Source organism: Odontomachus brunneus, unplaced genomic scaffold (genome assembly GCF_010583005.1).
Source record: "Odontomachus brunneus isolate Ranch 3 - 2012 unplaced genomic scaffold, Obru_v1 Obru_scaffold_203, whole genome shotgun sequence".
In the NCBI taxonomy this organism is placed as follows: domain Eukaryota; kingdom Metazoa; phylum Arthropoda; class Insecta; order Hymenoptera; family Formicidae; genus Odontomachus; species Odontomachus brunneus.
The window spans coordinates 182463-198961 of NW_022639653.1; the positions used below are offsets into that span (position 1 = coordinate 182463).

The 16499-nt window shown below is 43.9% G+C and overlaps 1 protein-coding gene across 5 annotated transcripts in view; it reads right to left on the reverse strand.

The window, feature by feature from the left end:
* Positions 1-178: 178 nt before the first annotated feature.
* The window catches only part of LOC116852154 (acetylcholinesterase-like), a 59883-nt gene continuing 43562 nt past the window's right edge, over positions 179-16499 (reverse strand). For all 5 annotated transcript variants that reach the window (XM_032832215.1, XM_032832217.1, XM_032832218.1 and 2 more), the window contains 5 exons: positions 15730-16021; positions 13889-14524; positions 13624-13785; positions 12605-12780; positions 179-2266 (listed from right to left, as the gene is read on the reverse strand). In XM_032832215.1, the coding sequence (XP_032688106.1) occupies positions 2139-2266; positions 12605-12780; positions 13624-13785; positions 13889-14524; positions 15730-16021 (1394 nt within the window). In that variant the 3' untranslated portion in view covers positions 179-2138. The remainder of the gene's footprint in view (positions 2267-12604; positions 12781-13623; positions 13786-13888; positions 14525-15729; positions 16022-16499) is intronic.

Sequence of the window (16499 nt, forward strand, 5' to 3'; positions counted from 1 at the left end):
ATATGTATATACATATACATATATATTGCGGAACTAAATATTTATTACATATATATATGTAAAAATCGATTTTTATTTATTTCGTGAATAAATATCAATGTATCACTTATGTTATACTTATAACATACGTCTTATTACTGCGGATGACCATATTTCACTACTTTGACCCTTTATATCTTGGAAATATTGACTTTTGGGACTTGGTGCAAGGATAACTTTTTATCAGCATGGCGAAAACTATAACATAGTGAAATTCCAGCCAATTTGACCGAAAACCATTTTCCATAGGTTTTGTGCGGGGTCCTTTGGAGAAAATAATAGCTGAACATTTATTCGCGGGATATAAAGTTAATTTCTGCGAAATGAAGTTTAGTTTCCGTGAATAAACTTCATATCCCACAGACAAATGTTCAAGTATTTCTTCCTCAGCGTGGGGAGCTCGTCTGCGTTGGACTCACGCGCGTGTTGCATGACGATAATCGAACGGAATGAAAGGCGAGAGATAAGGGATTTGTCGTCGGATAACTCGATTTTCATCAGCCCGTAGCATAATACGCGATTATATCGCGGCGGTCCTTCAATCCAGTCGCATCTTGGAACCGCTTTCAAGCGGCACTCAATGGCGCGCGCCCTCTCCGCCGCGCGGGGGCGGTTACCATCTTCTTGCTCGGATTTTTGGCAACGCTTCCGACGTCGCCGAGTTTCCTTCACGGGTTGCTGCGCAACGGGGACGTGACGTGATCCAGGTGGACCAAGGATATTAAGGCGGCGAGGCCGCCTATAGTGCAGTTCCGCTTTCGAGGGGAATTACGGTCTTACCGGGTGCTCCTCCCTCGTAGCTCGACGCAGTTCGCTTGCCAATATATGTTTGCCTGGTCCCCCGGGATAACGTCTCGGCGAACGCGACGCGACGCGATGCGATGCGACGCGACACGACACGGCGATTCGTGTTCATAAAACCCTCGTACTCGCAACGCCGGGTGACCCATATAACAGCCGTGCTACGGGAGTTGCTGTTTCACAGCCGGGCTCTCTCTGTGCGCATCCCGGTGGCGCGACATGGCGTCGAGGCGACGCCTGGGAAATTTACGACGCAAACGACGAACGCAACGCGTGCAATCTGTCCGTCGCCACACCGTATCCTCGCGCGGCTCCACACAGCCACACACGCACGTACACACGCACCTTCTCTTCTTGAACCCCGCGCGAATCCTTGCGCACTCCTCGCGCCCTCAGAATTCCGGAGAGGTCTGCGCGATTGCTCGCGCACCCTCGCCAGCCGTCGCGCGCTTTTGTTGTGCTCTCCGCATGTCCAGACGCCCCCCCGTCCTGCCTTCGAGTCCTCGCTACCTCAGAGTTTCCGACCGTCTCGAGCGATCGTCCTCGCAGCGAGCCGTAGGAACTGATATAATTGCTGGTAATTAACCACCGGCGGCGCGTACAGTTTCACCGATAGTTTCGCGAACTACCGTGTCTCTTCTCGTTTGATCCTCCCTCTCTGTCTTCCTCTCCCGCCCCGCTCAGATCGCGGAGAGAGTCTCGCATTACACTTCTCTCACCTCCTCTCGTTAGTCGTGGTCGTTGTTGGATCGTTGTTCGTCGCCCGTTCGTTCGTCATCGATCAGCTCGGCTCTCCCTTCGCCCTCTCGATCCTCGTGTTTCTCGGCTACGCGTGGCAGGTCGAGCTCGTTTCCTTCCACCGAGCCCCGGAGCCCCCCAGGAGTTTTGCCGACACAACATCTGTCGCTCTCTCGTTGGCGGGCGCGTTCTTGTTTCTTTTTTTCTCTTATTATTATTATTATTTTTTCTCTTTTTTTAATTCTTTTTTTGTTTCGTCATCGTCGATCCCCCGGCGATCGAGCACTCGTCTACTACTGATATGTCTGTTTCTCTCGCGGTTGCCGTCATTCCCGATTTCGCTTTCGCTCCCGTCGCGTTCTCTTTCTCTCTCTCTCTCTCTCTCTCGCTCTCTCCCTTTCGCTCTCTCCCTTTCGCTCTCTCTCTTTCGCTCATTCTCTCGCTCACTCTATGTCCGTTCGCGCTCGCTCGCGCTCGCGTTCGTACGTTCATTCTCCTCCTCAGGAAAACGGGCCGCTCGACGGAGCTAGGACGGCTCGGCCGACCGAACCGGCCGGGAGCTAGACGATGTCGTATAAGACGAAAGTGAGGCCGATCACTAACAGGCTCAGGGTCTGGAGTATCCAGAGGCGGGAGTCGCTGAGGCTGGTGCCGCTGCACGTATCCTTGGACGCGACCTCCAGTTTTGCTGTAACAAAATCGCGAACTTATGTCTCTTAGCATGCTTGAGCTTTTCGACGTGTCGACTATCTTAAAGCTACGTGTGTTCATAGAAGGAGGAGGGCATACTAGGTGGCGGCGGGCCGCCGTGCGTTCGAGATCTGCGTATCTTTTTCGTTCCAGAAAGAGAAAAATATCGAGAACGCGGTCTTGCTAGGCCGGGTCTTTCGCTTGCCGGCCGACTGCTCTAAACCACTGAGCTACCTGACGCTCCACGCTCACGACACTCTCCTCTTCCTAGATAACGCTCAGAGATGCCGTTCGGAAGCGACATCTCTGGCGCGATCCCGAGCGCACGGCGACTACAGAGAGAAACAATGGCCGCGTTCAGTAGAACAAGTGATCAGTAAGCGCTCAGTGAGCTCTTGCATCTGATTGGAGTATAGTTGGAGATCTAAAAGAATATGCCAAATCATATACAAGAGCTTCCTGAGCGCTTACTGGGCGCATTCAGTAGAAAAAGCGCTCAGTGAGCAATCAACGATTATTGGTTCTTGCTATTAGATCCCTAAATCTAGACCAATTACATTGACAAATTACTCAACTGTTGTGCAACTGTTGAGTCTGCTGAATGCAGCCACTGATCACTTGTTCTACTGAACGCGGCCAATGTTACTGTACCAAACGGTACAGCTGTCAGTCTCTCAAAGTCAGAGGTAGCTATCCTTTAAGACCTGCTGTCCATGTATGCCCGTCTCCACCGTTGCCCCTCCTCATCCGGTGCAAATAATACAAATAAGACCCGGGGTCGACACCAATTTTTTGGCAGCCCCCCGATGCTTGGACGCAATGCGCCATGGGGGATCCACCATAGAAGGAGGAGGGATCAAATTGAGCGCAGACTGCGCGCAGATTGGCAGCAAATTTGATCAAAAACCCACAGCAAAACCATAGCCATCTGTGTCTACATTAGGCTACGGTTTTGGCGACAGATCTTGCTGTCGGGCAATTGGTGCCAAATTTGCAGCAATTATCCGACAACAAGCTCTGCCGCATATCTGGCGGCAATTTGGCAGCAAGATTTGATATAACAGATCCTGCATCAAATTTGTTATCTATTTGCCATCAAAAGTTGATAGCAAGCTCTGCTCGAAATCTGCTCGCGCAGGTTTGGCTATCTGGATAGGTGGCGGCGAGTCTTAGAAGTGCAAACTAATTTCACTTTTGCGCGCTTAACAAGGAGGAAGCAATGCCGGACTGATTCAAGGACTGTTCTCTCCAGCACACTCGAGAACTCTCGTGTATGTGTGTGTGTGTATATTTGCGCTGATATCGCAGGCGTACCAGCTCATGTCTGTCTGTCAAATCGCCCTTTGATCTCTTAATCGTGAAAGACTAATCAAGAACCGAGGGGACCGAGTACTTTACGTTGATTGCAACGATGTTATTATATTAAGAAAAAAATTCATTAAAAAAAACATTAAGAAAAAAAATATTTGATTTTTCTATGATCACAAAGAAATAATTATTACAGACTATGGCCAAGAAAACCATTTTTTAAAATTAAATTCTACTATAATATAGCGATGATAATCTTATATGCAAATTATTATTATCATTTTCGTGTTAGAACAACCAAAAAGTATGCTTTGGCCCAAAAATGACTATAATTTTGGTTAGATCAACCATTTTGTTCTCTCAGTCTAGTGACCGGCATTATGATTTCGCGACGTCTCCTTAATTTACGGGTAATTTTCAGATAATTAATTGCACGTTGAATTGAATATACGGCCAACGAGAAACTGATGAAACTGGCTAATAAGTGTATGCATCAGGAAATGCAAATATCTTCTCGTAACTATGATTAATCAAGCCTCTGAGAATAATTTATGGAAATCAACGCGGCAGTCAACCCTCCAATATAGGTCTTGATAACTCGCGAGAAGGTATTCCAATCTAAGTTGCAACGATTGTATGTCGCAACGGCACGTTCGTAGCCAAGGCCAAAGTCTGCTCACGCATCAACAAGCCACGTGTCGCGCTGGTTGTCGCTAGAACGACGATTTCTTACAGAGTCGTTACGTATCGCCAACGAGAGTCTGACTAGCTCGGGTTATCACGTCGGGTTACAGTCACAGTCTAAACATGACATCTCCGAGAGCGGAGAGAAGAAGCACAAATCGCACGGAAAGCAACGCTGCATTCGTTCATTTATCTCCTGTCCGCACGAGTGGAGCATCTGAGAAGCGTTCCCAAGGAGCTGGTACCTTCGAGGTGGTTCCTCAAACGTGCGAAAGAACGGCACGAAGAAGAGAATGCAACTACCCCGAATACACAGATTGACGTCATAGCGTCATTTGTCTCTGTGCTGGCTTTATATTCAGGAACAACATAGGAAAACAGTATGGTTAACCCGTAGATAAACTCAGGTTTGGAAAGTAACTCGTTACTTGTAACGAAGTTACAGTTACATTTTTTCGGTAACTGTAACTTAACTTAGTTACTTTTTCCCACCTGTAACTGTAACTTAATTTAGTTACTTATTTTTAGTAACTTGTAACTCTTTTAACATTTACTTTAATAGTTACTTGGGGAACGTAAAATTAAATTAAAATTATATAGTAATTGTACATATTAATTTAATAAATATATCAACGTATTTATGGAGCATGTGATTAAATTCTTTTATCTCTACAAGACTATCATTAAGTTTTTATTGTATTAAGTACAGATTTGAAATTTGTTAAATGGATAGACTAATTAATGTGATAGATATTAATTATAAAATTCAATTCTTACGTTTTAGTAAAGCTTAAAATGTAAGATTTTTGTATTTAATAATAATAATAATTTACAATCGTTTTAAGAAAGTAACTTAAAAGTTACGACTCGTTATTTTTTGAGTAACTGTAACAAGTTACTTTTCATAGCCAGTAACTTGTAACTGTAACTAGTTACATTTTCAGCAAAGGGAATTGTAAATAGTTACTTTAAAAAGGAACTTTCCCAACCCCGGATAGACCTAATCGTGTCAATTTTGTTCAATACTGAATCTGGTTGGCATAACCACATTTATGTATGAACGAATCATATTATTTTTCCGCGAAGAAATAAAGTATTAGAAACAAAAAATGAAGAAGAATATTAACAACTTAAATTAGGCATTAAGGGGGAAATCACTATAGAGATTCACAAAAATCGAATTTTCTTTTTTTGCTTTAATTAATAGTACTATATGTATAGAATATATTCCCAAAGTTTGGTTTTGAAGTGCAAAATCTAAATAGTCGTACAGGACATTTCTCGCACGCAGGTATAAGACGAGCGTACAGTGACTCGCAATGGCTTTGTTTCGAAAAACCCACTTGAAAAAACGGAAAAAACCATTGTAAGAAAGATGCTTAGAATGCTGTTAGAAAGGTGCTTAGGTGGGCACACAAAAAATGCGAATAAAAGTTTTAATAGTTCGATTTAGCGATCAGCTTTAAAGCATGTACATTCTGGCCTTAAAATCACCGGAATCACCGCCTATATTGCCGCTGGGATATTTAATGAAGACTACTTTGCTGTTTTATAATGGAATATAATGGAAATTTTTAATATAATGGAAATATTATAAATTAAAATTGGATCTCTATGTAAGTTACATGCTGATAGTAAGGACACCGAGCGAATAAAGAGACAGGAGCGCGCGGCGCCACAGCCTAAGTTGCAGTAAAGAGACTTGAATAGCAAGTGAACAACACCAACTTGAGCAAAAAAACTTGTTTGAAGAAGCGGAAGGTTTGCTGTATGGGGCAAGAATAACGGATTAGCAGAAAACAGCTGTAAGTTTACAATTTTCTATATCTGAAACTTTAAACGCGTTTTTCTCGAAACGACTTCTTCCAAACTGGTGTGCAAGATAATTAAAAAACTATTTGACCAATCGAGTTGCCCTTTAACATACATTTAATTTATTATATTTGCTAGTCGATGAACCTATAAAATCCATAACATCATTTATTTAAACTTTTATTTATTAAAATTTTTTCGCATACATGAAGATGAATTTTTATGAGTAAAAATCGAACTTTTGATTCAAGGGCTGCTTTTTTGTCAATCACAAAATTTCTTCCCAACTTGTTTAGGTTCATCGACAAATTAGGACCATAAAGAGTAAAAAATTTTTCCCTATTTTGGTTTCAGATGAATACAACGGAAGCCAGAGTGCACACCGTTTTGTGCCGACTCTGTCGCAACGCTCAACATTTCTTTCACTACATAAAATTTATAAACATTTTTCTTAAAAATATTTTTCTAATACTTTAATGTACAAGCAAAAACACTACAAAATTGAGAAGCGATTGGATAAATATATTCTTCAAAAAAAATTCACGAAAATTCCCTTATTTTTGACGTTCTATAGTGATTTCTCTCTTTAAAGCTGATACGCTTGTGTGTGAACTATATGCTCTAGAAAGATGTAACTTTGTGTATTAAGGTTCTCATTTTTCGATTTGAACAGTTTTTCTGTTAATTAAAAATTTTTTTTGACTAAGATAATCGGCAAATCAATAATCAAAATTAATCAGGCATTATTTAATCGATCGATTTCATCGATCGATGGAATTAATTATCAATCAAACATTCATGTGTATATACGTGTGATTGATTATACACAGATTATGCACAGATTAATAATTAATCTCATCAATCAATCTCATAATTCTTCGTAATCTTACAAATGGCGATTGGTAAATTGTGATTACTTGCTGATTGTTCAGCAAGTCTGCTAATTATTTCAGTCAAAGATAATTCTAATCGGTTAATATCCAACGCTGACGTCGACCTATGCACTCAACGAGAAGTCTCGAGATGAGAGATCTCTCGAAATTCTTTTCGAATCCGCCGAATCGACCTGAAGAGTCCCCTCAACGACGCACAACCACGTGCAGGCTCGCGGATTCGATGCGCTTTCGACGCAAAAGTTCCCAAAGCATCGATCCGCCCTGCCTGCCTGCCTGACTGCCTACCTGCCTGCCTGCCTGCCTGCCTGCCTAACTGACTGGCTGGTGGTCGCTACCACCCCCGGCGCCCCGACACGGCTAGTGCTGATCTGGTATACTATCCTCTGGTTTACTCCGCTCCGCTTCGTACGTCGGCCTGTCCGTTCGTTTTGTCGAGGCGAACGTGCGCGAGCCGGCCACCCCTCTTCAGCATCCCTCTCTCGCCGATTTTGCGACGCATATCGCGAAATTCGCCCGCCTCCAGTCTATGTTACTGACTCCCGGGGATAATTGGCGTTCTGTCCGTTCGCGCAGAAGCCTCTTTTATCTTGGTTGTGAGATCACCCCGGCCCGAGCAATCTGAAGCCTCGTCGGACGCGAACGAGGGAGGAACCGTTCGCACACGTTCACCGGAGAAACGTGCCGGACGCAGAAGGGAGATGAGTCGCAGGGCACCACGAGGCGCGACAGGCGTTTCTACAGAAAAATAACACAGTCCCGTTCCTCTGGATTGGATGGATTTCAAATGTCGACGCACACCGACGTCTCTTTCGTGGAGGAGTGTTTTCTTTCCGACGGTCGATCCGGACTCGCTCCCTTAACTCGCCCCGAAGTTATTCAAGCAATTTAGCGGGAGTTCGTTATCGCGGCTCTTTTTCGTCTCGACCTCTCTCGACGTCACTCCTCCTGTCAGCGTGTCATGGACTGATAGAGTCCCTAACGAGAATGATATTTTCGTACGACCCACGTGACGTGCGACAGAATAAAGAGAAAGAGAGAGAGAGAGAGAGAGAGAGAGAGAGAGAGAGAGAGCAAAAGTAATAGTAACTATCTCCATTACTCATGAACTTCCCTTTTGCTTTTGTACATTCCTCATCTTTATTTTTAGAATATCTATTCTAAGATCTCGTTCGCTTAGAGAGAATTCACACCTTAGGTTTGTTTTTCGTTCCTGCACTGCTGAACTGATGCAGTAAGTTAGGGCGAGAAAAAATATACTTGTCTCACTCTAACTTATTGCATCAGTTCAGCAGTACAGGAATATAAAACAAACCCCTTGACAGAAGAGTAAAAAATTGAAAAACGATACACTGAGAGAAAAGTCTGGTAATTATAACAAACTGCATTTAGTTATAGAAATTCGTTGAATCCTTAGTATCTAATACTAAATATTATAATAATTACGAAATATTTAATAGATTGGGAGTATGACGTAATTGCATTCACAGTAACATCAATTAAATAATTTAATAATAATTACTTAATGTTAAATATTTAATATGAAATATATTACAGTTATGAACAGATATTTGATAATTGTTATGAAATTGTTATATCCTATATAATAAAAGATTCAGTAGGTACGAGTTCTATTTTGTTATTAGTATAAGTATGTTTTGTTGCAGGCACAACGAAAAATTCATTCATTTGCAGTTATTATATCGTTTCAATATCTATTATTACAGATGGTTGGTTGAACCTACCAAAAATTTTGTAACTATTACAAAATCGCTTATTTTGCTCAACTATTCAATAAGTTTTATTTACCAAATATATTCTGGAAGCAAATAAATTTTACTTCTGTCAAATAAATAATTTATTTTACAGAACTAAATTAATTAATAAGTATTGCCATAGCTTTGGCCCGCTATATTTACGTCTACCATTTAGTAATAGTAACCAAATTTTAGTAATATTTACTAAATCCTTCTCTCAGTGTAGCCAATCAGAATTCGCGTCAGAAAAGCAGAAATTGTCGACTACCTGACTACCGGCTCCAGTTCTGAATAGGCTTCTATCTTTCTATTTTCTGCTTTTCTGCCAAGGTGTGAATTCTCCCTCTGACCTACTTATACTACTGTGTCCAAAAAGTAAGACCAATTTAAAATTTTTTTTTTAAATCTTTATTTATTATTCCAAATCTATTTCGTCGCCTTCAAAGTAATCCCCCTCAGACACAATACACTTATGCCAACGTTTTTTCCAACCCTCGAAACAGTTGTTAAAGTCGATTTCCGGAATGGCCTTCAAAGCTTTCTTCGATTCAGCTTGTATCTCTTCAATCGAGTCAAAACGGTGTCCCCGGAGCAGTCTTTTGAGAATAGCCAGAACTCACACGGTGCTAAATCAGGTGAATATGGTGGTTGTGGAACGATATAGGTCGAATTTTTAGCGAAATGGTCCCGAAGAACCAATGCAGAGTGAGATGGCGCATTGTCGTGGTGCAAAAACCAAGAGTTATCTTTCCACAATTCCGGCCTCTTTTTGCGAATAGCTTCACGCAAACGACGCATAATTTGACACAGATGTCTGTCACAGTGCTACCAATTTAGAAAAAAAAAAATATTTCTGACATTCGATATACCCGTGCAATTTAACTTGAAAATTGGTCTTACTTTTTGGACACAGTAGTAACACATCAGTCTTGTCTAATCTCTTGTATTACAAGAGATATGTGTGTAAATAAGTAAATAAATTACCGTCCCTTTCCCTCTCTTTCTCTTTCTCGATTATGTGCGACACGATCGTTGTAAAACGCCGCGGCAATTCTCTCACTTTCGTGACCGCGATGACACGCTCGCACGCCACACCGTTTAATCGCGGCCCGTGCGTGCGGTTGAGCCGCGACAGAGCTTGCCGTCGTAATTATCATATAAAGCGACGTTGTTACTTGGGCGACTACAAATTTCATACTTTTATCGCGACCGCGCGGAAAACCATCGTGCACACCCCGGACTGCCGGTGAAACAATCCATTAACGAGCCGCGAGCCGCTGCATATTGGACAATTTCTGATACGCGCGATCCAGTATCTCTTTTTATACATGGATAAATTGTCATCGTGACTTTCGTTACGCTCGCGAGGAGGAGGAAGAGGAAGAGGAGAAAGAGAAGGAGGCGGCGGCGCAGGGAGAAGGCAGCGGATGGATCTAGATTTAGAAAATTGGATGATTAAAGATTTAGAGATTATCAACACATACGTCTCGGCGGAAACACGCGAATGCGGTGGCCTGCTTCGGCATGTAATCAAAATGAATAATACAAGGCTGAGCGACGTGAGGACAATGTCGGCCACGTCGTTTTGCGCGGCGCGTCGTATAGTACGGCGGGCTCATTATTATTAAGCGACGGCGGCGACTATAATCGCTCGGCCCTTGTTCATTACGTCGAATTAACATCGATTCGTCCACTGATACGAGTTGTAATTAATTGAGGTTCGCTTCGACATCCACCGAACCGCTCGCTGACCACAAACGCGACACACCATTTCTCTTGGAACGTCAACGCAGCGCGCTGAACGTCACCGTGCGAAAGAATCGAAGGCGAGATGATCGAGAATATGGAAACGCGATGACCGAAAAGGTATGCTTTCATCACTTCTTCTTACGTATTGTGTGACGTGCGATCGAAGTATCGCGCTTCATCATCGATCGGATCGCGAAACAATCCGAGATTCATTCGAATTCATTTCTTCAGTCAGAGAATCGTACTTTCGAAGAGAGTAAAAGTACGTTTACTGATGGAAACTGACAAGTGACAACGTGACAACGTGAATAGCAATTCGCGTTAACAGGAAAAAAATATTATTTTCGAACCAGAGTCGAAATTTTTACCCTACTCTCAGCCTTATTATGACATTCAACACGTGTTTTGATACTCTGAAACCTACATCAATCTCTTTTGATTCTATTTAACCTATCTGTGTCGAAATTTTGATCCTATTTTCAACCTCATTATTCTATTCAGCATCTATTTTGATATTCTGAAGCCTATAATATAACTTATTTTGACGCTAAAGAAAGTGAAGAGGGAAATTTCGGACATTATCAGAGTCAAAGTAGAAGTAAATTGTATCGTCAGAATTAAACCTACTCTCCTAACTTAGCTCCTACTGTGTTGTAAAATTCAAAGTTTACCACAGGACCAAAATTTCGACTCGGGTATCCAAGTTTGTTTTCGGATTTTTATCCGATAAAGTGGGACAAAATAGAATAAAGTATTTAGCTCATTTTTTATCCGATATTTGGTTAATCCAACCAAATTTCCTTTTTCCCGTGTAGATCCGCGAAATCACGCTTATTTGTCAGAGACGCGACGACTGATTAAGACTACGATTCTCAGTCCTTGGCGTAAAGACGGTAACGTCATATCCAACGACAAAGTAGAAGTAAATTGTATCGTCAGAATTAAACCTACTTTCCTAACTTAGCTCCTACTGTGTTGTAAAATTCAAAGTTTACCACAGGACCAAAATTTCGACTCGGGTATCCAAGTTTGTTTTCGGATTTTTATCCGATAAAGTGGGACAAAATAGAATAAAGTATTTAGCTCATTTTTTACCCGATATTTGGTTAATCCAACCAAATTTCCTTTTTCCCGTGTAGATCCGCGAAATCAGGCTTATTTGTCAGAGACGCGACGACTGACTAGGACTACGATTCTCAGTCCTTGGCGTAAAGACGGTAACGTCATACCCAACGACGGTGACTGTAAAGAGGGTGAACAGACGGCGGTAGTCGTGAGGACTGTACACGTCGTCTCCGTGACTTTCTCACGAGATCTCTCATCGTCGAAGCCACGCGGCCGCGCACAGCCCCGCGGCCTTAAGTGGGACACTTGGCGAAGCGCACTTGATAGCGGTTCTGAATAAATGATGTAAACTCGAGCGCCGGCGGAGTGTTGCGCCTCGCACAATAGCGTCCTCTGCGACGCGACGGAGAGAGACCGTTTTGCGAGGCGGAACGTTCGTTCCTCGGCCTGACCCCGGACCCTTTCGCGCACCCTGACCGGCGGCGCTTCACGCTTCACGCTCCCGCGACACCGTCGCCAAATGCGTTCGGAACGTCGTAATTACTCTTTACCCCCGTTGCAGTTGGAGCGAGTAAAGAGAACCAGCCACGCTCCAGTTTCACTGGTGCCCGCTGATTCGCGCAAAGCGGCTTTTGTAATAAAATAACAACCGATTATACCCGGTACGATTACTCGAGGCGGACGACGCCAACGGCGAGGCGAGATGAGACGATGGGACGAGGCGAGGTGAAGCGAAGCGATCTCCCACGGCCGGGTGGAGGCGTCGGTTTACGTACGCGCGTCGGGCACGCATTGTTCCACGTAAGTTATGTCGGAGCGATTTCAACGATCGCGCCGACTAGTCAACCGTGCGAACAATCAAACGTACTTGGCGCTCAACAGGTGTCATACAAGACAATCCGCGCCACGTCGCGCCGCGCAGCCGATTCGATGAATCGACCACCTCGTCCCGTCGATCGCGCGCGCTCAGTCCGCGACGGTTCTGTCTGACGGACGCGAGAACGTCGAGGGATCATCGATCCGAGCGGCCGATGATCGGCGAGACAGTCGACGGCTGTGTATACTCACACGTGGCGCCGAGCAGCTGCGGCAGGTACTTCTTCCAGAAGGTGCACTGCCTCACCCTGGGGCCGCTGCCGATCTCCGTGTTGTTGATGTCCAAAGTCAGGTACTCCTTGTTCGCGGAGGTGTGCTGCGGCCATTGAGCCTGCATCCACGTGTCGACCTCACCCGTGTTCGGATCCCTGCCCGAGAATCGAGACACACGTCTGTGACAATGCGCTCTCGCGCCGCTATACGTCTCTCCGCGTAGCGCGAAGCGACATGAAGGCCTTTATTCTGAATTCTTTCATCGATAGAAGTGCCTCCAAATGCGACTGAGAGCCAGTCGGAAGGCTTGTGAGCCTTTATTTAGAGACACTTTTATCCATCAAGAAAACATCAGAATAAGAGCCAAAGTCGCGTGGAATTTCACAACTGAAGTCACGCGGGATTTCTTGCTTCGCAAAACGCATTGAAAGCGTCGGAGGATACAGGAAATATTTTTCAAGCATATTTTTGAAAATGACCTTACACGGAGAGAGTGTTTTCTTTTATATGGATTTTTTTCAATCTCACTAGGTCTTTTGTAGTCCAGGAATAGACTGTCAGTAAGGTTAATCTTGCTAGTTAAGAAACAGCGAATCTCGTTAGAATATGACAAGTGTTCTAGTAGCACATTTCAGTTCCTAAAATGTAAGTATGTGAAATAAAAGGGTAGAGAATTGTGCTGCAGAATATTGATCCATTCCTCGGTAATAAAATCCTCTGATAAGGTTTTAATTTAAAAAATTCTCTCCGTGTAGTTGAAAACTCGCAGAAGATTATCTTCCTGACGGATTTTTAAGCATACTTAGGCATATTTCGGAGATGTACATTTTTGTAAATCTCAATGCAAGATTCTATTAGAGCAAAGTTGATTTCGAATAGATTGCATAGTTTAAGCTAATTGGAAGCTCTTGTGTTTAATTATTGATTATTTTATCAAGAAATCTACCAGCGAGAAGAACGTCCCTTCGCAATCACGTGAAACTGCGCGTTTATCTTACCCCGTTTTCGCGAAGTTCGCCCAGTATCTCATCATCCTCTTAGAGAGGTACATTTCTTCGGTTGTGTAACCTCTGGACGTATCCAAAGGCTCCCCGAAAATATAGTTGATCTCGTCGGCGTGCATGACTCCGGTCCATCGCGGCCAGGGGTTGTTCACGGATCTGCACAAAACCAATAGATATTGTGTCACACTTTGTCGCTGTTGGCGAACTATAGGAAAGACACTCTGAGGAGAAAGGTGTCACAAACGAGAGCGCATTTTACCTGTGCTTGAAGTAGTACATGTAAACGTTGTTGCCGGTGTCGGCGTATCGGCCGGCGAACTCGTTGACGTTGCAGGTGAACTGATAGTCGCCGACGATCTTGTCGATGGCGTCGCGATTGAGATGCGGGTCGTCAGGGTGCAGCCAGTCCGTGTACTCATAAATGATGGCGTGCCGGCCGATCTGATTGACGTAAGGATTCAGCTCGGACACCGCGTTGATGAACTGGTCGCGCGACACCTTCACGTCCTCGGTGCCGTCGATGCGGAACAGTTCCGTGAGATAGTAGATGATGAAGTAGAAGCCTTCCTCCGTGTTGGAACCCATCATAATGTTCGTCTTCTTGAAGGAGGATGTGGCCAGCGAACGCTGGGGCGTCTCGTCGAGGAACGCGCCGTCGATCACCGGCACGAACGGGAACTCGCAGATGCCTAGGGTGCCCCACTCGTTCTTCACCAGCTCCACCGGGTCTTTCTTCACCAGACAGTCGATGACCTCCCGCAGATTGCTACGATCGTGCGGACAGCCGACCGCCTCTGCTAGTCGGATGCCGCGTACTATCGACTCTTCGCGTGAGATTATCGCCCACGGCGCGGTTGGCGAGCCGGATTGCATTATCGCCTGGTTGAAGAGGTGCCTGAAATCGAGCAAGCGCTGGCTCTCTCGCTCCAGCTCGCACCTTCGCCGAGAACAAGGTAGGGAGAGGCTTGAAACCGGTGTTAACCCATTAAACGGCTAGTATCTCGTTTATGAGACTCATCACTTTTATCGGATAAAATTATTTGATTTGACATTTGAAGCTGTCGCGCAATGTGAAGAAATGATGGATTTGGCTGCCAGGCTGGAGCCTCGTTTTTGCGAATCTGTTTCCAACGTTTCGTGTGCATTTCAATTCACTTCATCGGGGATGTTTGCACGATACGTTGGGAACAAATTCACAAAAAACAAGGCTCCAGCTCGGAAACCAAATCCAACAAAATCACTTGATTGATATGTCATTTTATTTTGATATTTCTAGCACCTGATTCTCTCCATCAGATATATCTATGTCCTCGATAAAAATAGTTTCAATCCGAGATCTCTCCTCTAAATGAATAGACTGATATTTTAATTGAAGCTGTTATGAAATATTAGGTTGATTGTCTTTTCATACATACTTTATATTTCTGCTTGAAAACCGTTGAATTCGTATTAACACTTGTTCAATGTCTACGAGAAAAGGCCTTTGTAAATCAATGAAATAACTGTAGTTTTTCATGAGTTAACATCGGCGGATTTGCGATTCGGAATTTTTCACGCTTGTTCTCGTGAACTGCCCGAGTAGAACGAGCGACTTCTTCCTAGCCAATAACTGGCCAGGAATTCTGGTTACTCCGCTAGTTTCTGACCAGTTTAGACGACATTTGGTTCACCAGTAACTGTAAAATTAGTCCGTTTTTAACTAATTTTTGACCAATTTCTAACCAAACTTTTCTTTATACTAAATTCTGCTAAATAGTTTTCATTATTTGATTCTACATTGTAAACTATTATATCTCACTATTCAATAGCAAATAACATAAAATTAGTGTTTCAAAAAGTAGAATCCTTTCACATGCAAATTTATTCATTATTGAGAAGGTTGTATTAATAATTGCTATTTTTCCTTGCCTAGTTCTAGAAATATAGGCTAGTATCCTATTTAGTGTCTACATAGCTACTATCTAATAAACCTTAAGTTAGTAAGAATTGGTCAGGGTTCTGGCTAGTGACGAGTTTTTTCCGGAAGTGTTTTTACTGGGGTGTACTCGATCGTTCTTTATTCCGCGGGCTCGCGCAAATTGCAGCGACCGAAAAACTGACCTAGACAGCGGAGACAACAGATGCATGGACACGGACACCGCACCCGCGCTCTCGCCGAAGAGCGTGACGTTGTCGGGATTGCCGCCGAAGAAGCCAATGTTGTCGCGCACCCATTGCAGGGCCATCATCTGGTCGAAGAGACCGGCGTTCCCGGGCACGTCGGATGTGCCGAAGTACAGGAAGCCTAGACTAGCCACGCGATACTGCATGGAGACCAGGATGACATTCTCCTCCGACACAATTGTCTTGTGATCGTAGACGTCGAGGGTGGCTGAGCCAGAGTAGAAGCCACCTGGAAGACAAAGCCGGAACTCGGTCGTACTCGGTCGCGCACGTGCTGGGACCAGACATGCCATATGTAGGACGCAGTCCGCGTAGCTACAGTGCGTGTGGCGCAGCGCACACAAGCGAAGAACTGTGTACGTGTGGACTATCTGTAACGAAGTATGGTTGGGCGACAGTTTCCCGAAAAGTGGAGGGGATAATGTTGGTACCAAGAGAAATCTCTACACGATATAATTTAAAGATCTGTTTTTTGTAACTGCACTGCTGAACTAATGCAAAAGATTAGAGTGAGAAAACATATACTTGCCTCATTTCAATTTATTGCACCAATTTAGCAGTGCAGTTACAAAGAACAGAATCTTTAAATTATATCGTGTAAAGATTTTCTGTGGTACCAACATTATCCCCTCCACTTTTCGGGAAACTGTCGCCTAACCCGAAGTATAGCGCTACTGAAGCGAAAAGTAGAGGGGATAATGTTGGTA